Source organism: Eubalaena glacialis, chromosome 17, assembly GCF_028564815.1.
Source record: "Eubalaena glacialis isolate mEubGla1 chromosome 17, mEubGla1.1.hap2.+ XY, whole genome shotgun sequence".
Lineage (NCBI taxonomy): Eukaryota > Metazoa > Chordata > Mammalia > Artiodactyla > Balaenidae > Eubalaena > Eubalaena glacialis.
In genome coordinates this window covers 67,082,560-67,109,438 of record NC_083732.1, presented here as the reverse complement: position 1 = coordinate 67,109,438, position 26,879 = coordinate 67,082,560, and the positions used below count along the sequence as shown (strand labels likewise).

Below are 26,879 nucleotides of genomic sequence, written 5' to 3'. Positions count from 1 at the left end.
CTTATTTCATTGATCTGCATTAACTCAACTATAGGGAGGTGTGGCACTTTATATCAAGGAACTTTGGTTTTCTTTTCCTTCTCCTTTCTCTTTTGTTTCTTTTGCTGTAATTCTCTTCCTTCTGAGAGATAGGAGTGAACCTTATCTGTCTAGCCACATCTTTTCTACCCTTCTTTTAAAACTCCAGTGGCGGGTGGTGGCGGGGAGAGGGTAAGTGAGGATGGCTGGGAATGAGAAGGAAATAGCACCAGCCCCTACGCACCAGAGCCTGCGGGCTGGGACACACGTCCTCACAGTCTTTTCCAGATAGCTCGAGCCCTTCCCCTTTCTGTTTACCCAGTGTCCTAGCTAAACTGGGTCTCTTGTTTGTGCCTCACCTGCCCACCCCCGGTATCCCTCCCCTCCACCTCCAGCATAACTCCTGAGAGGGACTAGACTAGCAGAGCCACTAAAGCAGTGGCATTTGCCTGGGAGATTAGAATCTGGAATGATCGTTCCTTATTTCCTGTGTAAAGTTTACTGGCACGTCACTGTATCACGACTTTTTTTCCTTGTCAGAGGGTAAATGGGTGTCAGCTGGTGTGGCAGCTCAGCTCAGTTGATTAATGGGCGTGTTGGGAGCACAATTTTGAGACGGTTTAGTGGGACAGTCTGCTGTGCATTTCTTATCCCCACTTAGGTTTACCGGGAAGCTTTTGTAGGGTTTGATTTTGTACTTTTTGAGAACTTGGGTTGGAGGAGGAGGAAAAACTGTGAAAGGAGACAAGGGTCACATGTCTGTGTTAACATTAGAACAAGGACATAGACCTAAAAGACTGCAGAGATTAAAATTCACTTGGCTGTTTCTGAGTTGTCTCTTGCTTGCATATAATAGAACAAATACGACTTCTTTAAAAAAATTTTTTTTATTAAATCGAAGTAACCTCTTTGTTTTGTGCATTTATTGGAGCCTCATATGTGTAGTTCCAGCGAGGACTGGGCCTCAGTGCACCCCAACTTCACTTTGGAGCTCTAGCACCCTTACCCTCACCTTTTCAAGGATCACTTGTAGTCTTTTTAGATCCTTTCTTTCTCTGATACCTCCAAGAGGACATTCATTTAAAAAAAAAAAAAAAGTTGTGTGTTTTAATTTAAAAAATTGGGGTGGTAAGTCTGAACCTAGATGAAGAATGACCTGAAATTTCACATGTTTTTTGTGTGTAATAGTGAAATTCCAGTTCATTGTAGATTTTCAAAAGCAATTTTATTAACTCACCTGTCATTGCTCTTAACCCTTAAATTTGTATTTTCATCCTATGAAAACTCTTATGACCTTAAAAATAAATTTTTATTAAAGCCTTGTAGAATCTTGTATGTCATGATTTTCTAAGCTGTAGAAGAGGAAAATAGAAGTGCTCCCCCCACCTCCAACCTCGCCCATAATATAGAGGTTTATTTCTTCATCCCTCAATCCCCAGAAATAAATACATTGGCATTTATTACAATGGTAACTCCGAGGGCGACAGGCTTCATTCATAGGCTTAGTCTTTAGTCTCTTCTCTAGCTGAGAGAAACACTTCATTTTCCTCCTTATCGTTATTACCAAGGGGCTGTAAGATAGGTAAGACTCTGGATGAAGAAGGAATCTGGAGGTTTGCTACTGATTGTAAAGTTTTCTACTTCATGCATCCTGAAAATGCTATTATAAAATCTGTTGTATTCAGGCTGTTTGACTTAGTAAGATTACAGAATATTTTTCATAGGAAAGCACTTTTATTTTAATTATTAATGCATGCTACCTGCTTTAGTTTATAGAAAAATCATTACTTGTAATTAGCATATCCAGTGAACAGTGTGGAATCGTAGCATTTTGACTGGGATGAGCTCTCAGATCTTTTTGGAGATGGGAAAACTGAGCATCAGAGAAGGACAGCAAGATTCCCCACGGCAGAAATCTCAGAGCCGACGTGAGAACCTAGATCCGGGTCTAGGATTCCGGGTCTTTTCTTCTTTTCTACTATTGCCAGTTGGTAGAATCTGTCTTCTGCTTATATTACAGCTAAATTGTACATTGACAGATGTTTTAGAAGTACCAATTTTAAAAAACTCATCCTATAAAATCGTGTTTGTACTGTCAGTTGCTTGGTAATTGCTCCCCGTCTCCTCTTTCCTATCCCTTTAAAATAAATATTAAATTTAGTTCTGGCTCCTGTTTTACTGGTGATATTAGAATTTTTCATTCATAAGTTACATTTGATTAAATTTTACTAGCCAAATCAGTGATTTTACTTTAAAAGAGTTATGAAATTTTAAAGCAGAAAGAGACAATAGCGATGGTTCTATCCCAGTTTTATGTGGTTGATAGGAATCTGTTAAACTGGCTAGGAAGGGGGGTATCTTATATGCTAGAGAGCGAAAAAATTAAGATAAAAGATAATTGATTCAAGATTACCATGTTAATTTTATACTGCTTCTTCTTGAGGCCATCATATTGTATATAAAAAGAAAACTTCAAAAAACACATAATTCTTGAGTAGTTGATGAGTTGGCTGCCATCTTTTATCATAAGAAATATAACCTTCCTTGGAATAAGCAGATTTATACTTTCTTTACCTAGTAACAAGTGTTGAAAAGACCGTGTCCATCTGGGGAAGTTTCTTTTATACTTTATGGTCCTGAATTTTGTTTGCTTTGTAAAACCGTAGTGCTATAACCAAGGAAATGACAGACATTTAACTTTACTTTTGCTAAAATCTGATTAAGAGTTTTGAAAATGAAATGGTTAGATTTTGAGTTAAGCAAATATGTTTACTCAACACAGTCATGCATTTTTATTATAATAGAAATAGCTTGAATATTATGTTAACTATAAAATTTTCTCCTGTTTTACATATTTGCTACTCATTATTGGCCTATATTGCTTTCTAGAATACATTATTTATTATAGTGTCTGCACCCATTTTTCTAGTAATACGGCTTTGAGTTAATAATATACATTATAGTCATTAACTTGACATGTAAAAGTCATCCAACTGTTTCATTCTATACATGGTGATTAAAATATAACTATTCTAATGAAAAAAAATACTGGTGATTACTTAACACAAAGGAACACACAGACAAGAAAAAAGAATTCTTTTCTAAATTTAGCACATGCAGCAGGGGGCACCAGTTGAAGGCAAAAATGAATTCTTATATTTTTAATCAGCTACAGCTTGTATCCTGTTCATACTTAAATAATGTGGTAGTTAATTGTTTTCCTGTTGGTTTTCTTGATGGTTTTAACTTCTCAGTTCTAAAAGCTGTGTTGAAGACATCGATAACTACTCTCAACTTATTAATTCAAACATAACTTCTTAAAACCAACCAATTTAGTAATTACACAAATTTTTTCCTTAAAAGTGGAGACACATTTAATAAATAATTACTTGTTTGGAATAAGGCATTATTATTACATTTTTAGTACTGTTTCTACAAAATGTGCTTTTGTTGATGAGAAAAGGAGTGCCCTAATGATTTGAAAGCTTAATTTGTTTTCTTTATATGTGAAGCGAATGAATTTAAAATCTGGAAACCTGTTCCCTTTAGCTAATAAATAGTTGTGTAGAAATTTGTTTCCAGAAGGGCTTGTTTTTAATCTGGGTAATGTCATTACATAGTTTTTCTTTTGTCCCCCTCGTCCCCATCCTCTAGTCCAATATCAGATGGAAATGATGCGGAGCCTTCGCCACGTAAACATCGACCATCTCCACGTGGGCTGGTACCAGTCCACATACTATGGCTCGTTCGTCACCCGGGCGCTTCTGGATTCTCAGTTCAGTTACCAGCATGCCATTGAAGAATCTGTCGTTCTCATTTACGGTTAGTAGGAGTTTCCTTTATTATTCTTTTCTTCCCTTAATATTATTACTACTACTACTATTTTTGCTTTCTGTCTTTTCGCCTCTAAGAGCAGCCTGGCAGGCCTTCTCAAGTAAATACCAAGCCTGTTTCTGCAGCAGCCTCAGCAGCAGCTAAGTCTAGACAGGGTTTCCTTCTTTCTGTTTATTTTTCTTGCTATCAGAGCCCTGATGTGTACATTTTGGAATGCTGGAGTAGCTGCTTCATTTTTATTCCTCCATCTCCCCTCCCTCATTTGAAGGGGCTGGTGGAACTAGACCAGATGTCTAACAAACCCCGATTGCTAGAGTGTCTGGCTCTGTACGTGACTGACCAATCATAACACAGTGTGCCAAGTTTTTTTATACCTCTGACAGCAGCGTACAAAACCTGGACTGTTTCTTAGCACAAAGATTTTTTTCTTTTCGGCCTATTTAATGGTGTTTCCTCAAGCTCTCCAGACCAGATGTTCTGTGCTGTATCAGAACTGTAGGCAATTTAACAGCTTTATAGCCTTCCCCCTCCCCAAACACTCACAGTTTGCCATATCTGGCAGACTTGCATATAGTTTCCAGCTGAGAAGTAAATGTAACGTCCTGAGTATCTGTCAGAAAAAATACTAATGAATACGATCAATCTTATGAGCTGCCCCCAAATTGTTTCAGTATGTTAACAATTGGATTACAGTAAAGAACAAGTTGTTAAAGTGTACTTATACTGGCTGGAAACATTGCATCATCAGACCTTGATGAATTTTCCACTTGTTTCAATCTAGTTTGGTTTTCATTTTATCACCTATTGCTAAAAGTTTCACTGTGTTAAGTTTCAGGCAACATGAATGTTAACACAGGTTTTAGGCGAATATTGGCATGCCGGAGCCGTTATCATGCAGCAAGTGCTAAGTAAGCTCCCTTACTCACGGAGTGTTTAAGCAGTTAGCTTTGACAAAATTAGTTTCTCTAAAACTAAAGAGACACTTGTGATTGCACTTTGACTTTAGTGGTTTTGTTTTTAGAATCTGCTTTAACTAAAAAATTTGAACAGTGATTGTTAGGATGGATAAATTTTGGAAGGGCTGTTCATTTAAATTAGTGGACTAAGAACTACACAATGCGTCCAGTGAATTTTCATGTTTAATATTCATTAGTATTTTCCTTCTAATTATACAAGGTGTATGTAAGATGTATAGAACATATGCTATATTTAATTCTTGTCAAGATTGCTGGTTCTAGCTGAGGAATAGATTTGAAAATAACTGTGTTTTGTATCTTCTGTTTATACTTTCGGGAGGAAGTTATTCTGCCTCTTATAAGTAGGATGATAGGTTCCTGCATTTTCACTTACTGTTTGCTATGCTGGTTTGAATCTGCTTCAAACTGTGTTCTGATTATTTATTTTGATCTTCGTTTTGCAAAGACTATGATAATTAACAGAATGTGCCCAGAACCAGTGTCATTTGGGCACTGGTAGCGACAGAATTCTTAGTAATTTCTTTTTCTTTTCCTTATTTGAGATCCCATAAAAACTGCCCAAGGGTCTCTCTCACTAAAGGCATACAGACTGACTCCTAAACTGATGGAAGTTTGTAAAGAGAAGGATTTTTCTCCCGAAGCGTAAGTGTTTGGGGGCCTATAAGGCATGTGTTAAGGATCGGGTGTTTTTCTTTTAAGATATTAGTTTGCCACATGTATTGAATCCTCGGTGGTGGTGTGGTAATGCTTTTGCCATGTGGACGGTAGAGGTTTCTGCATGGCTGAGTGCCACTTGATTTCTCCCTTTCCATGTTTAAACTGTTCTTTATGGAATGTCTCATCTGTTGTTCTCAGCATGGGTGAATTCAGTTAGAGTGGGGATTAATTAGCTACTGGATTTGAAGAAATATATGATTAAATAAAGGGAGATGGGATGAGTGAGTGTTCAGTGGCTGTCAGATTGTAAGTTCTGTGTCAGAACAGTTGTGAGCTGTTTGTCTTATTTTCTGACCTCCTGTTTCATTGGGGGGGGCGGTGTGTGGAAAGATACAAATATTTTTTAGGGTTCAGTAAGGAATGTGGATTTTTTGGATATTTTATGGGTGACAGGTATGCAAAGAATTAATTGAAAAAGCTGTTTTGTGATCCTACATAATGGCATTGCAATATTTACATTAAAATTTTAAAAATTCAGAATTCTTTGATTTTCTGTTAATTATAGGAATTTTTATTTCTTATTAAAGTTAGTGCTTTTGACTTCATGTAGGACAGACAGTTCATTACTAGTTTACCATTTGGCTTCTAAAGAAATTAAGATGCAAAGAATTTAAAAAGAAAAGCTAACTCATGAACAATTCCTGGGCATGGTAGTTATAACTAAACTATGAGGAGTTGCGTTCTTGCTGTGTTCTCAGCCACTGCGTGTGGAGTAACGTGTGAGTGTCCTGCTACTTGTTAATCTCTCGAGTTCAGTTGGCTTTTAAAGTGAACTTTCCAAAAACTAGAGTATTTCTCTTTTCTAGCTATTTTAAATGTTTTAGATGTAGATCATATAGCATGATTTCCTGTGGCATTTACATTTTCGTATCTGAAATTTTGAAGATACCTGATTGTGAAGAAACAATAGTTTCTTTTGCTAAGAGTCTTATTTTCTAGTCTTAGAGCTCCAACTCGGATCATTTTCATAGTTGTTCAAATCACTCGACTTATGCTTGACTCGGTAAAACTCTAGTTTCTCTCCCTTTTTAAAAGAGTGCTAATGAGACAAACAAAAATCCTGAAGAGGGCCTGTAATTAGGGAAAATGTATGAAATAATCACTTTAACACTTACTTCTGACCACCAGACTAACGTATTTTTAACATGCTTCACAGATTGAAAAAGGGAAATATCACCTTTGAGCACATGTTTGAAGAAGTGCCGATTGTAATTAAAAATTCACATCTGATCAACGTCCTAATGTGGGAGCTTGAGAAGAAGTCAGCTGTAGCAGATAAACATGAATTGCTCAGTCTTGCTAGCAGGTAAGCGGCCCTGTCTAATGAAAAGTCCCTTTTTTAATCACTTTCTGCAAAAGAGTCTTTTACTTAGACTTTAACCTGTGAAACAAGAAGAAAATTACTTAAGCGCATTTTGAGGTTCTTAAGACATAGTAACAACATGTAGAACTTGTCCAGCTCTGCTAAAATCCCAGGAAAAACACTGTGGTTATTGATAAAGTGAGATGGTGTTTGAATACTAATAGCTCCTGTTGTTGTAGGAACCCTCTGCTGCCTTTTCTGTGTCATTTTTGCTTTGAGATGGTACATGCCCACAGGGGAGGGGTGTTTTGATTTGGCTCAGCTTTATTTATTGTACAGTGTCCTTAGAGGCTATGGTATTATGTCTGGATGTTTAATAATGCTTGGGAGAAAACCAAAAATGCTTCTCTGTTTTACTGTGGCATTTGCCCTTGTTCAGATGTAGACTCTTTTAGCAGTAAACTTTCCATTTGAATTTTCAACCAAAATTAGAATTTTCTGAACCTGACACTGGCTTTTGCTATCTTAGACAGTGGTGACATCATTTGCTTCATCGTGACTGCTTTAGCTATCTAGTTGCTAAGATATTATTTATTATATTGATAAAATGCTGACTGAGGTGTTCTAAAACAGATTATTTCCTTTATGGAATTAATGTTTCATTTCCCCTCATTTATTGCTTTTAACAGAAATATGAACAGAGTCATGTGTATAGCTCCTCTTAAATTCCCTTTAAGCTTGATGTTAGTGATTGTTTTGTGGCAGGAGAAGGCTAATAGCAAGTAGGTAATCTATCAGTATGCATTTGCTGAATGGCTTAGAAAAACAAGGTGTGTTTTCATAAAGCAACCAGTTTGGAACAGAAGCTTAGTTATTTATCAGGTTTCTAGTTATCCCAGATAGAAGCTAGTACAAAAGAATACGCAGGCTTTGTACTTCTTCAATATAAGACAAGTAGGGATAAACCCAGAAGGACCAGTGTACCCAGTGTTCTTCTCCATGCACTGGGATGGGTGGGACTGTGGTTGAAGTGCCACCTTCATTGCATGAATTCATCGCAGAGGCCACTAGAAAGTCTTAACAGGGGAAGGAGATGGAAACTGGATGGTAAATGGAGTGCTCAGTAATACAGCCAGGTTGCAAGGGTCATTTGGCACTAAAGAGTGAGTGTACTGTTTGACTGCAAACGTATGTTCACAATAGTCCTTTAATTTGTCTCTCTTAGAAGGTCATATTTTTCTTCATTGCTTTCACAAACACACTCGGCACACCTGTATTTAAAGCATTGAGCTAAGCACCTTTTTCAGCATGCAATTTGATGTATTAAGTATATAGTTATATAATAATTTTAAATTTACTATGTGAAAGCTTTTGCTTACATATTATTTATGTCTTCACCTTTCCCCAAGCTTCCTTTATTGAGGATACAAAACAAATACAGCCCTTCTCTGCTTTCCCATTACCAATGAGCTGGTCTGTAATGTCTGTTTGTCCAAAGCAGCATTTAGAATAGCCAAGAAAATGTTCCCAGTTCGCCATAGCAACTAAGATCTGGACAAATATTTTATTATAGTTTTTATCTTCTGTATTTTATGTGAAATAGGAAGAGAAGACGTTTGCTTTCCATGTGAAGTTATTTAAAAGGGTAAATTGGTGTTCCTGTTGGGAGGAAAAAAAAAAAAAAAGAAGCAACCTTGAAGCCGTGCTTATACTAATGGACTGTTACATTGGCACAAATTGATAGTACTAATTTAAAAGACTGAAGTGTAACCTTTGTACCTCTCGAATTTTAATTTCTAACATTAGTAGCATGATGATGCTAATCATCATTTGCCATAAAATTTTTTTCTAAGAAACCACATCAGAAATCATTCTGAAGTAGCTCCTTAAACATTTTGCTTGGTCTTGCTTATCACAACCCATATGCGTGTTCCAGTCCTTTGATTTACCTGATAAATTTGCTTTATGCTATGAATAAAACATATTGTATTCCCTTTCATTTAAAAAATTCTAATTCTTAATTTTAATTTTATTAGATGGAAGTTCTGGTAATGGTTATTTCATAACAGCCTTTATTAATATTTAAAAATCTGTTACACAAGCCTTTGGCTTTTCACACATGCAAAAACAATTCTGTTCTTATTTCCTCTTTAAAAAAGTAAACTAAGGGTGGGCATCATACATGAAGGAAAATAAGGACAAATTGATACTGTAGCCAGAGCAGACTTACCACTGCACCTCTCGGTTCACATCTGTTTAAGTTATCTGTTTTCAGTTCTTTGTTTCCTTGGCAATAAAAGAAAAGACTATATTATTGAAACTGCCAACAATAAGTCCCTGTTTCACTATTCTCGTTGAACTGGTACTGAAAAGATCCCCATAAAATTGCTCTTGGTAGTGGACCTGATTTCCTATGAGTGTTATCTGTGAAATAGTTCTGTATTATTGTTAATTCCTTTTGCCCTTCAAGACCTGTACTGTGCAGATTTTCACGTATTTCGTATTGGTTAGATTTCTGAAGAGCACTGTAGCAACAGAAATGTTCTGAAATGTTTAAAGTCCACACACCTGCGCTTGTGCTCTTTCACTATAATTACATATACCTACAACACGTAATGTTAGTACTTTCCATTAAAGACGCTTTTTAGTAGAGAGGGAAGTTCTCTTCTAGTAGCACCTTTCTCATTGCTAAAATCAGTGTAGTCAGTCTCCAAGATGTAAGGTCTGGAAAAAATAATAGATCTTTTTCTGCAATGGCAGTTACCTCTTCTTAATGGCTTTCTCCAGTGTCACTGCTCTCTCCTCGATCACCCAGTCAAGGATTGGTGGTGATCTTTCCCTTCTGTGAATTTCTTTTGCACTTAAGAACATGAATGACTTATTTAACAAGTAATCATGTAGTTAATTACAGTATTTCTTGTATTTAATATAGTTCTTTGGGCCTCAGTTCTTCCACTGGTGAAAACGAGGGATCAGTGTCTCCCCTGAGGCCTCATCCAGGTCTCTCTTTTTCTGCACCCTCTCTCCTTGGGTATCTCCAGTTCCTCTCTGTACTGGTTCTTTTCTGTTACATTTATTGACTGGATTTTCCCATTAATTTTTTTTTTTTTTTTTTTTTAATGCTCGACAGTTGAGAAAAATTGAAAGGATAATAAGTAATACAGTGAACACCCATAAACATTTACCTGTATTCACCAGGTGTATGTGTTGCTACATTTGCACCTGTTCTCGTTCTCTCTCCAGACGTAAATGGGTACTTTCTTTCCTGAACCATTTGAAAGTAAATTGCAGACGTGGCACTTAACCCCTAAATACTTGAACATGCATCTCCTAAGAGTAAGTAAGGACATTTAAACTTGTGTAAAGTCACCGTCATCTTAAACAACAAAGTTAAAAAAACAACACCTTTTGACCTCGTGCCGTTATTATCCATCTCCTTTAACCTTTTACTTCATTTTCTCCCTTTTTTTTTTTTACAGTCAAACTTCTTAATAGGATTTTCTATATGTCGCTGTCTGTATTTACTCATTTTCCACTTATCCTAAACACTTAGTATTCCATCTATTCTGTGTTGTTAGAGTTCTCGCGGAAGTTGCAAAAGATGACTTTATCACGATATTGCTGGATGTTACAGAGCGTTGAAAATTTAATATGTTGATAATACCTTCTTCCTGAAATACTTTCTTTGTAGTTTAGGATACTACCACTGGGTTACTTCTGGGTTACTTCTCATTCTCCACAGTCAACCTTCTTCTGCTCATCCCTAAATATCAGTGTTCCTTGGGGTCTGTCTTCCTGTGTGTGATTCCTGGGGTGATTTCATCTTATTCCTTGTCTTTTGCTACCTTAGGTCAGGGCCTCATTATTTCTTTTCCTGATTACTTTCACAGTCTCCTAACTTCCTGCTTCTAACCTTTTCCTCTTTCATTGCAGTGATCTTGCTAAATGCAAATTGTATGATCATATTACTCCTTTGCTTAAAATTTTTGGCTGAGTCCCCATTGCCCTTGGAGTAGCATCCGAACGTATAGCCCAGCTTCCAAGAGTCTTTGCACTGTGACTGTTTGCCTCTTCAGTTTCATTGCTCTCTTTTTTCCCAGTCTTGCCCTTCTCCCGTGCTTCTGATGGACTGAGTTACTTGCAGTTCTTCAGATGTATCATGCTTTTCATGCCAGTGTCTCTGACCATGCTACCTACACACAGTATCTGCAGTGTCCCTCTGCATCTTCCTTGTCTCCAACTCCCATCTTCAGCTCCTTCAGAAACTCAGAATTCAACTATCTTTTATGCTTCTGTTCTGTTATAGAATCTACTACCACTGTGTTGCATTTCTTTTTGTGTTCCTTGCTTCTCACTAGAATGCTTTGAGTGCAACAATGTCTTATATAGTATCTTATAACAGAGTGACTGGAAAAGTAAGTATGTACTCAGTAACGTGTGTTGAAAGAATGCATGTGAGAGGACACAGTATTGTTAAATTTCAGCCCTGAAGTTACTTGGAAAGCACTGTAACTAAATAATCAGTGGATCTGGACATTTGATTAGCTATTGGGGAAAAAAAAAAATCATTTTAATTCCCAATCTTGCACCATCAGCTCAAATTATGGATGAATTAAAATCAGACTATTAAGAAATTGGAAAAGAACAGAAAAGTGAATACTTAATCTGATGTCCAAAGAAGAAATATTTAAAAGTGAAAAATGATTCACAAAATTACAATGGAATAAGATAAATATGAAATAAAATTTAATTTGAAAAAAGCACTTGATTCTTCAGTTAAGTCATTAGACCAAGCTGCTGGATCGAGGTAAGATAGATAGTGCCAGACCTGGGATTAAAAGATAAATTTATCTACACACACACACACACACACCCACCAGATCTATGCTCTTTCTATTATTTAAGATAAAGAGCCAAAGCTTTAGGTTACAGATGGAATCCATGTTTTAACTGGATTTACTTTTAGTCATTCCCAATATTCCCAGTCTGTTTCTTCCTCAGCCTTTTCTTTCTCTGTAAGTGCCGTAACCAACCGTTCAGCTGCTCAAGCCAGGAAACTGGGAGTCGCCCTTGATTCCTCTCTCAGTTCTGCCCACTTTTCTCCATGTTCACTGCCACTGGGCTGTTCCAAGCCGCCACTACTTCTCTCTGCAATGCCACAGTAGATTGTGTGTGTGTGTTTGTGTGCGCGCGTGCAGTTTTAAAATAAAATTCATGTAAAATAAACTCTACCATTTTAACCATTTTTAAAGAATACAGTTCAGTGGTTTTTAATACATTTGCAATATTGTGCAATCATTACCACTGATTTTGAAACATTTTCATCACCCCAAGCAGAAACCCCATGCCTGTAAGTAGTCACTTCTCCTCCCCTCATCCCCTTGCAGCCAGTAGTTACTTTCTGTCTCTGTGGATTTGTCTCTTCTGGACGTTTCCTATAAATGGAACCATGTTGCAAGTGGCCTTTTGTGTCTGGCTTCTTTCACTTAGTATAATGCCTTTAAGTTTCATTCATATGTCAGTACTTTGTTCTTTTTATAACTCAGTAGTATTTCATTGTATGGACAAATCACAGTTTGTTTATCCATTCATCCTTTTCGGGTTTTTTCCCCAATTTCTGTCTGTTTTGAATAACGCAGCTGTTAACATACATGTACAAGTTTTTTTGTGTAAGCATAAGTTTTCAGTTCTCTTGAGTATATACCTAGGAGTAGAATTGCTGGGTTATATGGTAACCCTATGTTTAACTTTTTGAGGAACCACCAAACTTCTCCACAGTGGCCGCACCATTTTACATTCTCCCCACAATGTACGAGTATTCTAATTTCTCCACATTCTTGCCAGCACTCCACAGTGGACTCTTAACCGTCTCCTGGTTGCTACCCTCCGGTGTAGTCTCTGCATAACAGCCAGGCTAAATCGTTTTAAAATTTAAGGCAAAACATGTCACCAGGGTTCATGTCAGAGTCGCGGGTTCTCATTCACACTAAGTGACCGTGTGGTTGGGGTGTTGTGTGAGGCAGCTAATGGCTCCTCGTATGTGCTTGTCTGGCCTCCCTAGCCTGTCTCTGTGCTCCTCCCATGCCAGGCCTCCTTTTTTTTACCTGCCTAGTTCTTACCCACCTCAGGCCTTCAGCACTTGGGCTTTCTTTCACCTAGAATACTTTCTGCATGGCTGATTCCTTCTAATCTTGTGCTTTCAGCCTGTCACCTTTTAAAAGAGATATTCTGACCACACTATCTAAGTGTCTTATCTCCCCTCTTCCTTCCTCCCCTCTCCCCATCAATTGTAAGCTCAGTGAAGACCGAGACCAGGAATGTCTCATTCACTAGTGTCTCCTTATTTGCTAACACTGAGGCTGGAACATAATAGGTGTTTAGTAGATACCTGTGTGGAATGAATGAATGAGTACTATTTGTCAGCTAGTTATTTTTAGAGTACGTATATGTGTAGTGGGCCTTAACATGGTAGGAGATAGTTGTGGGCAGAAATCAGTGAATATGGTGGATGTTGTACTAACCATTAGCATCACTTTGTAAGAAGATTTTGGTAAGTAAGCTGCAGTAGAAATTTATGGAGAGGAAAAGAAAGATGAATGACTGTACTTGAGATTCTGGGAAGGGCAGAGGGGAAGGAGCCCTCTTTCTTCCTTTGGCTTTGCAGAATAAATACTGTTGTTACTCTTTCAGAACCTGCTAGGTAGAGAAATCATGTGCCAGAAGTCTCAGTCTGTTTGCCGGTTCTTCCTTTCTGTGGCTACTGATTTGAACGCTCTGGAGCACAACCGGGGAGAGCGGACGTGGGGCTCAGGAAACGGATTCAGGAGTACTGAGCCTAGGTTCAACTTGATTGTTCAGAAAGTACCCATTTTAGATACCCTGCTAGATATGTTTAACTCTTTCTACTCTGACATGTGTATGCTCTGACACTAAGAAATTGAGCTATTTCAGATACCCTTGTAGTTAATAGTTGTGGGTTCGATATGGAAAGTTTAATAACAAGCTGACTACCATTCTCTCCTCTGCCTTTGCTTTCCTGTATGTGTGTGCTTTCATTTTTTTTTAGCAAATGGCAGATCAGTTTAATATCTCAAAACTACTTAGAGCAGTGGCAGAGCTATAACTTTCGAGTATGACATGTCAGTATACTTACTTTATATTTCAGCAGTCATTTGGGGAAGACCCTCCAGTTGCTGATGGACAGAGTGGATGAAATGAGCCAAGATATAGTTAAATATAACACATACATGAGGAACACGAGTAAACAGCAACAGCAGAAACATCAGGTTGGTATTATGGGAAAATTCAACAAACATAGAATTCCTTTCGAAGTATGGTGCTTCAAGAGTCATCTTCAAAATGATCTAAATTATCTTTGATAAAGCATTGACCCTTAGCTAGTAACTCTATCATGTTTTAAAAGATTATTCTTTATATAGTATGTTCCTAATATATTATTTACAAGTTGTACTTAAAAATACCTATCTTGAAGAGAGCTGGTAGATTAAGCTCAGATTGTAATGCCAGGGTTATGCAAAAAAGAGATACATTTATTGAGAAAATCAGAGGCAGAGAGATTCTAGAGGGTCACAGCTCATTTCTTTACTAACTATAATTGGTTTGCTAGTGGCTCATTGCAGTACAGTTATCAGTCTTCAGTTCATTTAAAACACTGAGCAGTTGTGATTAAGAGCAAGCAATTTTGATAGGAAATAATAGACCAACTGCTGTGAAATAGATAGTATAATACAGATTTACCTGGAATTACCTGGATATTCTCATATGCACATCCACACTGCTCTGGCCATTTAATCTTAATCTTTATTAGTGTTGCCTGAAGGCCACATGATTTTCACAGTTCCTGGAATACTGTTTTGGACTATATTGCTCTGAAATGTTCTTAGCATTTGATTCATAGATAAGTTGATTCCAGAATGTACATACATGTGAGTGTTTGACTACTCTGTTCATTGAAATGTACTTTAAACTAGATGTTGGTAACTGTAGGATTTTAAGCACAACTAAGTGGTTCTGAGAATATCATATTTAAAAAATTAATTTAATACCAATGTTCATATATTTAGTGAAATTTAAAATACTGTGTTTCTACACACATAGAATTTTTAAAACACATATAAATCTATAAAGTATCTTTTTTTTTAACTGAAAAGATGGTGGTGAAGATGGTGATGGTGAAAATCTCTTATAAACTGGGGAGAATAAAACCAGCCTGATTCCATTCCCCTGCTGGTTCTTCCCGTAGGTAAAAGACCCAACTGGAGGATCAAATTGAAAATCTGTCACCAATGAAACAGTTGATTCTGGAAACCAATCTTAGGAGATATTTTTTAGAATTCTAGTATGTCATAAATTTTTGCATTTGACATTTATTCCTACTTAGCACCATTCATAACCCTTTTTAGATTTGTCTCACTTCTACTCTCATACCCCATAATGAGTAGAAATTTTTGCAAAGCAAGTTACTTCCCTTACCTAAGGGCTTAAAATTTTTACTAGCCTACCCTGGTTTCCCATTACCTGACCTTTTAAGGCTGTGTGTGGGATATTATTTCCTCTGCTATCATAAACAATCCACAGCTATTAGCGTCTTGATTGTAGTTTGAACTATAAGTTTATAGTTGATATATACCTTTATATATAACCCCACTTTCTCTGCACTGAGTCATAAGAATCCAGAGTTTGAAAGTTTTTGAAGCATTATCTGAGCTAGTATTAACGCTTTGGTGTAGAGCTAAAGCACAGATGATTATCTGTTGTTTAGGAATTGATAGTATTTACTGTTATAATAATAACAGGAATGGTGACGTTATAATAGTAACATCATCAGTATTATTGTTACTTTGGTCAATAAGGATAAAGCTGAAAGAATTCCCCAATATGGTATTTCATTACTTGGTTCTTCAAGTTAAGATGAATCATACTTGTAGTGCTGTTTACCCCGTTGTCGTAATTGGTCAAGTTACTCCCTTTCGCTCATGAATCTTGAGCTTCTTTGCCTGTAAGCCCCATGTTTCTCACATAACCAGTTTTGTTTTTCTAAATCATTAGTTATATAATCTTAGAGCTCAGAGTGACACTAGAGTTTACAACAAGGAAGTTTTCTTTGACTGTTACCATATTTAGCCTCTTAGAAGCAAGAGTTATGAAGGGTTGCATTTATAAAACCGAGATTGGAGTTCAAAGCAGTGGAGTTTTGCTGATCACATAAGTGAGGGAGGTCTTTTTTCTCCCCAGGTAGAGGAAAATAACCCAATCATTTCCTCTCTGAATTTTAGTATCAGCAGCGTCGCCAGCAGGAGAATATGCAGCGCCAGAGTCGAGGAGAACCCCCGCTCCCCGAGGAGGATCTGTCCAAACTCTTCAAACCACATCAACCCCCTGCCAGGATGGATTCTCTGCTCATTGCAGGTATTGTTAGCCAGTGCATTGCATGGCTGGTTTTCTTTATTCTTTAGGAAGCAGAAGACAGTGAGAGATTCACAGGGTAAGGCATCTAAAAGTTAGTGTATTTAAAATGGTTAAATGATGAACTTGAATCTAGCACCTGTAATTTCTGAAATTTAAGAATTTGTCAGTCTTTGTTGTTTCTAAGGTCCTTTCAGTGCTTCACTCTGTGTTTATCTAAACAAACACTTTTGAGATGGGATTATATAAACTTTCTAAAATGGGAAGGTTTTGTATGAGTCATCTTTCATGGAAACCAAGAAAAAGTGTTTATCATCTCATAATGCAAAAGACCATTGAGTTCAAACCCCTTACTTTCGGTGTTCTAGCCTAGCCTTGAGCCCAGTGTGTAAGTGGGTGTTTGAATTGAACTGAAGTTTTTGATTCAAAGAACTATTTCCCTTACTTTGACTTGTATTGTAGCAACATAAATGTAACTCTCCATGGACTTTCTCTGGGGATAAACATTTAACACTGCCTTAAGGTAGTAGAGCCGTTGTGTCCTATGCTAGGACTTGATTTTGAATATATAACATTCATGCCCTTATTTAGCTATAATCACCTTATTTCTGTGTGAATGTTGTTGAATACTGTTTGATTCAGTCAGCCAGTTGTCTGAGAGATCTGTTAGAGTGAAAATCCAACTCAGAGAAAAGCGGGTCTTCTGCAATTTCTCAATTCTGTCGATATATTTTTAGTGTGGGGGAAATTCCAAATTCCTTAAAGCTTTCTGGTACCTGTATAAATGAGATTCGGGAAACTGAGACACATTACTTACTTAAGGGCCACTTCAAGCAGAATTGTATTTCTTATACTTTCAAGAAATGTGTAACTGTTGCCATCAGATTAGATCATTCATTTTTAGACTAATGCAGTGGTGGAGCCCTTTCCTCACATGGGCTCCCTGCTCATGCTCTGCCTGGGCTCTGGGGGTGCAGGAGGAGGCTGTTGATATTTCCGGAGCACAGACTGAAAACTACTGTAGTTAACATCCGGGTCAGGGGGGTCTGGTTAGTTTACAGTTCTGTGATTCTGTGTAGAAAGGTGTCTCCTTTCTACCTGGCTAAGAAGAGCCAGTGCTGTTTTCTCACTTGTCTTAGTTACAGTGTTGGTCTGGTCTGCACAGTCAGTACGTTTTGATTGACAGCTAATATGTGCTTAACTGCTGGTAATCTTTTTAAAAGTTGTTGTTTTTCTTCATTATCCATGTGACCAAGAGTGGAAGATAGCTTATTTAAAAAACAACAACAACAAAACTTATATTCTTTATTATTCCTTATGAACGAATAGAATTCTTGACTCTTTTTAAAAAAATTTTTATTGAAGTATAGTTGCCATACAGTATTATGTTACAGGGTTACAATTTAGTGAATCACAGTTTTTTAAGGTTATACTCCATTTATAGCTATTATAAAATACTGGCTATATTCCCTGTGTTGTACAATGTAGCCTTGTAGCTTATTTTATACCTAATAGTTTGTGCCTCTTATTATTCCCTACCCCCATATTACCCCTCCCCCCTTCCCTCTCCCCACTGGTAACCACTAGTTTGTTCTCTATATCTGTGTCTGCTTCGTTTTTGTTTTTGATTCAAAACATAACAAAATAAAATTCTGATGATTCTGTATTATGCTGATTTTCTTGTTTGACTAGTATTCTGGGTCATTTTACAGTTTGTGGAACATTATGACTCTCTTTCTCACTTTCCCAAATGCACAGGCCAGATTAACACTTACTGCCAGAACATCAAGGAGTTCACTGCTCAAAACTTAGGCAAACTCTTCATGGCCCAGGCTCTTCAAGAATACAACAACTAAGAAAAGGAAGTTTCCAGAAAAGGAGTTAACGTGGACTCTTGAGATCACATTGGGGCAATTCTCGGAAGAAACACACTTGCATATTGAAAAGTCTTTCTAGCAAATAATAAAATAATAATAAAACAATCTCGACTGCTTGCTCATTTGGTTTTAGACATATTATATTTAGCTTCTTATTTTTGTTTAGCTTATACCTATGTATTTCCAAAGATAAAGCAGGCTTGACCAGAAGCATCCCCAGGCTCAGACCCACAGGCTCCGTCACCTTTGTCACACCTCTGTGGTGCTGCATTTCAGCCACCGAGCCCAGTGCCGCTTGTCCCGATGCCTGGCCCAGAGGCCCTGGTGCCTACTGTGAGATCTGGTACTTCTTCGCTCCCAAGTGAGCGCCCCTGAATCCCCAGGCTTCCTGTGCTTGCCCTGGCACCCCTGGTCCCCAGGCCTAGAATCGCTTGGCATGCTTCCCATGGGTCCGCCTTTTCATTTCTTCAGGTGATGGTTGCCCAGTCCCCATGCTCATAGGCCATTCATCGGGCACAAGAATTAAAAAAAAAAAAATCATTTCACCAAAGGACCATGTTCTTGTATGAAAATGAAATTGATTCTGTGTGTGTTTGTGTTTTCTTTTTAATTGAGGACTTCATGTTTATTTCTTTTATACCATGAAATATAATTATGCTAATAACAAGTTTTAGGAGTGGGGAAAGAAGAATTGGGAGACAAGTGCTACACTGGGGGGAAAAGACTATTTTAATAATTTTGTATTTGAAAGAAAAAAAAAATCCTGCCATTTGTATAACACCAAAATCAGTGAGATTTACCAGCCAGCGGAGGTGTGCCTATGAGATTCTTATGGATGGTTTTCCCTTTGAAGACATGGCTCCTAAGAAGATGATCAAAGGAATGGGTGGTGGGTAAGAAGAGTTGAGAAATCCTTTTTTGTTTTTTGCAGTAACATTGTTTTCGAGGCGAGACTGGGGCTCTGGGATCAGTCAGCTGGATCGCACCCCGGCTCTTTTCCCTTTAGTGGGCCCCGAGACACGTTGTGCCTCCCTGTCCTCATGCAGAGGAGGTGAGAGAAGGAGACCAGTGTAGGGTGCAGTGGGCGCTAACAGGGTCCACGGGGAGCAGTGGTTGGTGTCGGGCAGCCTCAGAGTGAGCTGTGACGAAGGGCGCGCCCTGGGCCCTCTGTTCAGGATATTGGGTTGTTAGCAGGTTTTTGCTTTTAAAAAGATCTGGCCCTCGAACATCCTAGAATTCAAGTCCTTGCTCACATGTAATTAATTTTCCTAGGATAAATTCCTAGAAGCGGACTTACTGGTCAAAGGGTATATATAATTCTAAGGCTTTTAATTGCTATATTGCCTTCAAGAAAGGTGATACTGATTTGCACTCCCGCCCATGGTGATTCCTTGTTAGAGTGAACACATTTGAGTGTGATTGTGTTAGGCAGAGGGGCTATATCGATAAAGCTGGTCATGGTCCCTGCCTTTGTGGATGGTATACTCTTGGTTCATTTCCCTGCATTCTAGTTGCCTAGATTTGGAATTTTGTTGTGGATAAACAAAGTGCCCTTGAAGTATCAAAGAGCAAACTAGAAGGAAGGAAAGTCAGTTCAAACAATCTTATATACTGTTTTCCTCGTGGTATATGTTTAATTTAACAGGATTCAATTGTATTTTTAAAGATGTGGCTCTTTCTGAATTCTGTGTGACTGTTTAGGTCCTCATAACTCAGTAATATGTGAGTACACACTTAACAGAAGATTTCAGTAGTTTTTGAGTTAGGAATTACCGTAGTGGGAAAAACTGTTTAGGAAAACATGTCAATGGAAATTAAATCTCCACAGTATGTAGTGTTAGGGAATAGCTTCTGTTCGGCATTTGATTTGAGTGCTATATTCTGACAGTCTTCAGGAACAAATACATGTGGTTCATCTTCTATAAATATTTGCAGTTTCTTCAAGTTGAAACGAGAAAAGCTCATAAACTGAGTACCAAGTCTGATAAATCATTCACTTAACCCAAGAACAAAAAGAACAGAAAAAACTAGCACGTTAACCTAATGGAAAATTAAATGTTACAAAGTAAAAGTAAAACCTAATTGATATTTTATCCCATAATCATGGATAATACTTTATAAGTTTCTAGATAATGTAACATTTTTAATTGAAAATACCTCAGAGAATGAATCTTTAGCCTCCCCAAAATACCTTATTCTTTTAATATGGAGGTAAACTAAAGGAACTTTTTTCTCCATTTTTTGAAGCTTGGAAATGGAGATGTGGTTATCTAATGTTAATGTCATTAATGGAGCTCGGTGTAATTTCTCATTTACAGCATCTAAATATTTAAGTTTTAGTGTCTTCTAAAATGTTACTACACTGTTCGCAGTATGTTTTTACAACATTCTTTGGAAAACCTATGTCAGCTTTACTTTCAAACCATGCTGGCATTGAGCTCTGGGGTGGATATCAGAATGTTATGAAAGAATTTTTTATTTAAGTTGTAAATTCCATCTTATAGTAAACATTTCTCCTTCAAATTAAATATATAATATACCATTTATCAGTTTTCTCTTTTCATTAGGCATCTTTTTCTTTGATAGTTCTGTCATAGAGATGGGCTGATAATACTCAAATTGGGTCAAACCAAATGCCTATAAGGGCTTATTTTAGCAAATGACTCATGTGCCCATCTATAGAAAGCACGATCAAGTCGTCATTGCCAACAGAGGATTCCTTCTTTATTTGGCATGTATGGAACTGGGGGGGGACAGTGGTTAGTAGATAAGTAATGAAGGGAAGGATGAAGATCTGAGTCTGTTAATATTGACAAAGATGAGAGGAAAGCAGTAGATGGTTTCTGCATCCCACAGCCTAAGAATGTGCAGTGGAGGAGTTCAAACCTGCTTGTTGGGCAGTGACTCCCAAATTGGAGTCTGAACCTCTTTGAATGGATTGGAACAGGGGTTGGTCTGACTCCAAGTTACTTGCGATAGGGAAGGAGGAATGGGGAGCCAGAGCTATTGGGAAATTACCGTTTGCTGGAGCAAACAGCTGTGGCCTAATACCCGTTGCCTTCAGCTTCCTTTTTACATAGATACACACTCCCTATAATGCACCTTAAGCCTGCTTGGCTCTGCAGCATAACACAGAATGGCTATACCGAAGCCTCAGTAGTGATTTTTAGGAATACAGTTCCTGGATGTGGCATGGTTTCCAAGAGCCACCACCCCCAGCTTGGGGAGTTTGGGTCATTCTGTAGGGGCTTGGCCTGTCCTAGATATTTCTTTAAATACCTATATCCTCCTTGTTCTCAGAGGCTAAGTTCTCATATGAATTGTCATATGATCAGTTTATTAGAATCACAATTTGATTTGGTGGGATTGATTTTGAGGTCAATTGCATTTTCTTAAAACTATGAGTTAGGCAACCCATTTTCAATCCTTTCATTGAATCAATGGCTAACAGACTACCAAAGATTGGATGCAGTCTCAGAGTCTCACTAACTTAAAGTATTCCGTGGAACCTTCAGGAGTTGAGTGGATAGTAGGTGGGGTGCTGAATCCATGCTCACTCCTAGGACTTGTTGGAAGTCCTTTTCAGTAGGTTGCAGATACACATTTAGTTTCCATGTGCATTCTCCCCTACTCCAAAAAGAAGTATAGGAGGATTGTAATTGACGGATGCTGTACTGTAAAGAAATGTAAAAATGATTTTTCTCTTCTTTTAATCCAAAAATTACTGTTTTTACATTTGGACAAAAGTGAAGGGCTCTAGCACTTCATAAGACCCTTAATGCAGGGTGGCCAATTTCCAAGTGTCTTTATTTACAGTCACGTTGATTGCAGTAGGAAAATATTGCTTCTAGCATTTGTGTCAACCTCAAGACATAAACCCAGGTGTCATTTCTATTTCCTTCAGTCATATTTTTTTTCATTGACCCTTCTGCAGGGCACAGACATTTCTGGCATCTTCCATCTTCCTTTGTGGACCTGGAGGCAAAGGATTTGTTTAACTTTTCAGCAGTGTTTACTGCTTCTGACGGTAAATGGTCCTTGCCTTTTCTTCTTGGACTGGAGTCTCTTCTTGCCAATGTTTTACTTTGTATGTATTGGAAACAGTTCTTGTTTTGTCAGATCCCCTGGGTAATCTTTCCCCGCCCGCCTTTGTTTATCTTGTCATTTGGCTTTCACTTGCTTAACTCATTCTTAGATTCAGTCTGCTTATGATTCTTTAGTTTTGATTCTTACCCTTCTCCATTTTGAGGCTTTTAAATTGCATTTCATTCTTCTTAAACAGTTGCAGAGATTTTAATTTTTTCCCTGATGGAATCACGCATCTCTGAATGTCATAATTGTCCAATCAAGCAGGCAAGTGTCCCAGTAACCTCATCTCCTAATCAAAATGGTGAGGGTCTATTATTTTTCTCTTTGATGCATGCAGCCACCATTACTACTAATGAAAGGTGGGAAACTAGACCTCTAATGAGATACAGAGAGGAATTACAGCTGATGACTTCTAGCCCACTGTACTATTACAGAAATGCACTCTCAGGAGGCAGTGGGCCAAAGAAATACAAAATGCATGTGCTGCCTACATACAGTATCTACTCTGGTCTTGGTGGGTGGTATTATTTTGGCTTGTAGTCCCTCTGATATTCCATACCTGTGGAAGGGGACCCCTGTTACGGAGGCGAAAGACCCAGATACTTGGAAAAGGAAGTGAATAGACTAATTGCATTGCATTTGAAACAGCTCTCTGAAGAACGATTTCCTACATTAACACGTTGTTTTACAGTTCACCAAGTACTTGCTCGTGTATTTTCTCATTTGAGATTGGAAAGGAGTATGGATGTGTTATGAAGCCAATGTGTTTGGTACTTGGTAATTCCTGCTCAGGGATGATGAAGCCAAACTTCAAAAAGGTGTGATTAACTAAAGCTCCCACACTGCTAGGTGGCAGGACCAAGACTGGAGCTCAGGCCTTGATTTCTCTTACGAGTACTTGGCACCATCTCCCTCCTAAACACAACTCTAGGAAAATAGTTCTCAGTTCAGCACGGCTTCCCATTTGTATGAAAGCTTCACTTCTGTGGTGAGCCACTCTCTCCCCTCCTCCCACCAATTTTGGCGAACTGTTTTTGTGCCCTAATTCAGCCCACCCCCTAAATTCATAGGATCCCAGTGGTGAGCCCCCAACCTCCATGTTTATAATTAGGCCAGGGTGGACACCTTACCCAATTAGTGACCCTTTTCTGATAAATAAGAATTGAGATTAAGGGATTCCAGTGTCCATTTGGGCTCATTTCTTGCCAAGAGAATATCTAACCTTGTTAACCATTTTGTAATATAGGGCTGAGTAGCAGAGAAGAGCTTAGGGGAAGAAGCAACAGAGGTACAAAGGTGGAAGAATGCTTCCAAGTTCCTTTAACACTTGGATTTTCTGTTTCCAGTCCCTTTCTGAGGCCTGTTTGTGTTCCTGCCCTTGGGTCTTAGAAAAACACTTTTGAATCTTCTTAATAACACTGCCTTTTTTCCCCTTCAAATTTGAGTTGGTTTCTGTTGCTTTTAACCTCAAAAATGCCTAATCCAACTCATGTATATACTAAGGCTTATTTGCTATTAGGCCTGAATGGGTTAGAGAAGGTACAGCCTTACAAGGCAATAGAAGAATCAAAGTTGTTTTGCAAATACATTAATGACATTTTAGAGCAGGAGGGAACCCAGCCTGAGTTATTGGCCACCACACACACTTTTTTTTTTTTTTTTTTACTTTTTATTTTATATTGGAGTACAGTTGATTAACAATGTTGTGTTAGTTTCAGGTGTACAACAAAGTGATTCAGTTATACATATACATGTATCTATTCTTTTTCAAATTCCTTGCCCAATTAGGTTGTTACAGAATATTGAGCAAAGTTCCCTGTGCTATACAGTAGGTCCTTGTTGGTTATCCATTTAAATATAACAGTGGCACCACACACACTCTTATTTACTGATGAGGAAACAGCCTTCAAGAGCTATAAATGTTGTTTCCAAAATAGCCTAGATCATTCACTCTTCTTTTGTATTATTCTGTGTCTCAGCATTTCTTCAAGAGCTTGAGTGTTATCCCTTCATGCTGAACCTTTCTGTTTTTGAGGATGCTCTCCGATGCCCCCTGGAGTTGAGGTGTGTTCTCGGAAGCATTTGGAGCACAAAGGTCACACTCTCGAGAAAGAACAAGATGTTAGGGGCTAATTGAAAACCTTTTGTAATTTATCTCCTCGTCACCCTGACTGTTCCAGCTAGGAAGAGGATGGAAGAGGTGAGCTTTTGCTGCTTTGCTGGAGATTGGTGGTGTAAACAGGTGGCCGGGTATTCTAAATTCGGTCTGAGATGAAAACATTTCAAGCAAACAAAATTAAGTTAGATTCTTTTGACAGTGAAATATTTCTTTAGAGATGCAGATGTCAGTTTTATCAAAGTACAAATCAGCATTGGAAAAAAGGATCCTTGATGGGGTGTGTGTATGTGTGTGTTTAAAAGATCCTCCTGACAAAACATGTTGGAATGCTGTGACTCACCTTCGCCTCTGCCTTGGAAACTTAGGATGAAATGACCTGTGGAGTGCGTCCCCTCCCCTTCCCAAACTTAGGGGAGGGGGGACCTGGAGCAGTTTGTTAGGAACAAAGACATTTGCATTTGTGATGTTCATGTCATTCTGCGTATGCTTCTGTGAATTCACAAATGTACAGAAATTCAGAAATCATCTGGGGTAGGAGAAGGAGAAAGGGGAGGTGTTGATTTTGCGTTTTGACAAAGCCCTGATGTGGCAAATCTCAGATGACAATCTCCCGTCTGGTGTGGATGGACGGTAGCGACTGGGGGGGGTGCTCTGCTGAAAGTCATTAGAGGCTGGCCATGTAGATCCTCCCTGGATTCTGAATAGATGTAGTGTGAGCAGTAAATCATTGCTCCCAATTTAGGCACACTTGGGCCACAAGATGATTTTTCTCCTGATGCTCTTATGTAGTAGATGCTTGTCTCTCATTACTTCTAGGAAGAAAAGTCAACCAACCAACCAATTAAGAGCAGCATTTTTCCTTAAAAAGAATTGAGTGTCGCTTACTCTGTCAGTTCAGTGCTTCTGAGTCTCTCTTTACGTCTAACGTGGCAAGTGGGTTTTAGCTTTGCAAATGGAGCATCGCTGTGGGATGAAAGTAGAATCACAAACTTACACTTTCTAAATGGTAACTGTTGTGTGTTTTCCTCCGTACTATACGTATTAATGTTGGAGCACCTTCTGGTGGTCATTCAGCAGACAGATGTGTCACACGTGGTGCTGAACCCTGGGACTGGAATTGCAGGCAGTCCTGACCCTAAGGGACTTACCCATGGGCAGTGGTTCTCAAGTGTGGTCCCTGGAGGAGCATCACCTGTGAACTTGTCAGAAATGCAAATTCTTGGGCCTCCGCCCAGATTTACAGAATCAGGAGCTTTGAGGGTGGAGCCTAACCGGTGCTTTAACAAGTGCCCACGTGTTTCAGAGGCTTGTGAAAGATTGCTCTGGAACAGTGGCACCTGAATCTGGCTGTGTGTCATTATTGCCTGGGGAGTTTAAAGTCAGGTCTGAAATAGGCCTGGGAATCTTTCTTTTTTTAAGCTGATTTTGGGAGGACAGAATGCAATAAATTATTTTAGAGTAGTCACCTCTATTAGAGGTTAAGAGTAATAGTCATGTCAAGTCCTGGAGAAGGATTCCAGACAGAGCATAAAGCCAGGGCTGCAGGCATGCCTGGCCAACACCAGCACAGAGGAAGAGGTGGGAGAGAAGGGGAAGGACGCAGTGGGAGGAGGAAGAGGAAGAGGGAAGGAGAAGGCGAAGGGTGGAGGGATCCACGCATCCAGAGAGCCTTGTATGCAGGCACCAGGGAGCCTTCTCTTGAGAGTCACCAGCATTTCAAAGCAGGTGCGCAGGGAGCCCGAGACAATAGCTATAGCAGGGCTTTGTTTACCTGACTGCTGATGGCAGCGGCCACCTAGAGGCAGCGGTGTTAACACTGCAGAGAAAGGAAACCAGTGTGTGCCACTTAACATCCTTGAACCGAGCGAAGGCAGAGTGACATGAGTTCTGTTTTGAAATCTCTTTGAATCCCGGCAGCAGGAAGGAGAGGGAGTTGTGACATTTTGCCTTCTACCTTCACCCCTAACTCCCCCTAATTAGGGTCAAGGAGTCAGATTTTTAAAAAACAGAGACGATTCAAATATATATTATTTTTCTAGCAAAAATGTAATTGCTGAACACCGTCCCCGTAGTTAATGGTGAAAAGTACGTTGATGTTAGAAAAAAGATAATCACACTGTATGCTGTCTCCGTGGTCAGTCCAAATCATGCGCAATTCTGTTTGAGCTGATAGCTCCCAAATATGACCCATTACATCTTTTGAGAGGTTTCTTGTATATTTGGGCACCATTGGTAGAGTGTTACACCACAGTATGAGAGAGATTCAGCATTCGGTGATGGGATTTCTTCTTCAGCACCTTTATAAAATTGGCAGAGAGAGTGCATTTTTAGCAACCGCATATTCTCGGGTGGAAAGAATATTTTTGGGATGGAGACTGAGTGGCCTGTGTGGGGAAGGCATATCTGCATACCTGAGGCCATTGAAACAAATCATTGGAGGCATTGAGAATAGAGTTCTCATCTTGCTTGCTGTCAATATCCCTTTCTTCCCCTCTGTTTCAATTCTTTTTTTGCAGTGT

The 26,879-nt window shown here is 38.6% G+C and overlaps 1 protein-coding gene across 2 annotated transcripts in view; it reads left to right on the top strand.

The window, feature by feature from the left end:
• Positions 1 to 18,257, top strand: part of EIF3H (eukaryotic translation initiation factor 3 subunit H) — an 84,645-nt gene extending 66,388 nt beyond the window's left edge. Inside the window, exons 3-8 of one of the 2 annotated variants that reach the window (XM_061171557.1) lie at positions 3,673 to 3,840; positions 5,372 to 5,471; positions 6,703 to 6,852; positions 14,018 to 14,135; positions 16,146 to 16,278; positions 18,034 to 18,257. In XM_061171557.1, coding sequence (XP_061027540.1) covers positions 3,673 to 3,840; positions 5,372 to 5,471; positions 6,703 to 6,852; positions 14,018 to 14,135; positions 16,146 to 16,278; positions 18,034 to 18,131 — 767 coding nt within the window. In that variant the 3' untranslated portion in view covers positions 18,132 to 18,257. Of the gene's footprint in view, positions 1 to 3,672; positions 3,841 to 5,371; positions 5,472 to 6,702; positions 6,853 to 14,014; positions 14,136 to 16,145; positions 16,279 to 18,033 lie in introns of both variants that reach the window. The other variant, XM_061171556.1, reaches the window with a different exon arrangement.
• The last annotated feature ends 8,622 nt before the right edge of the window (positions 18,258 to 26,879 follow it).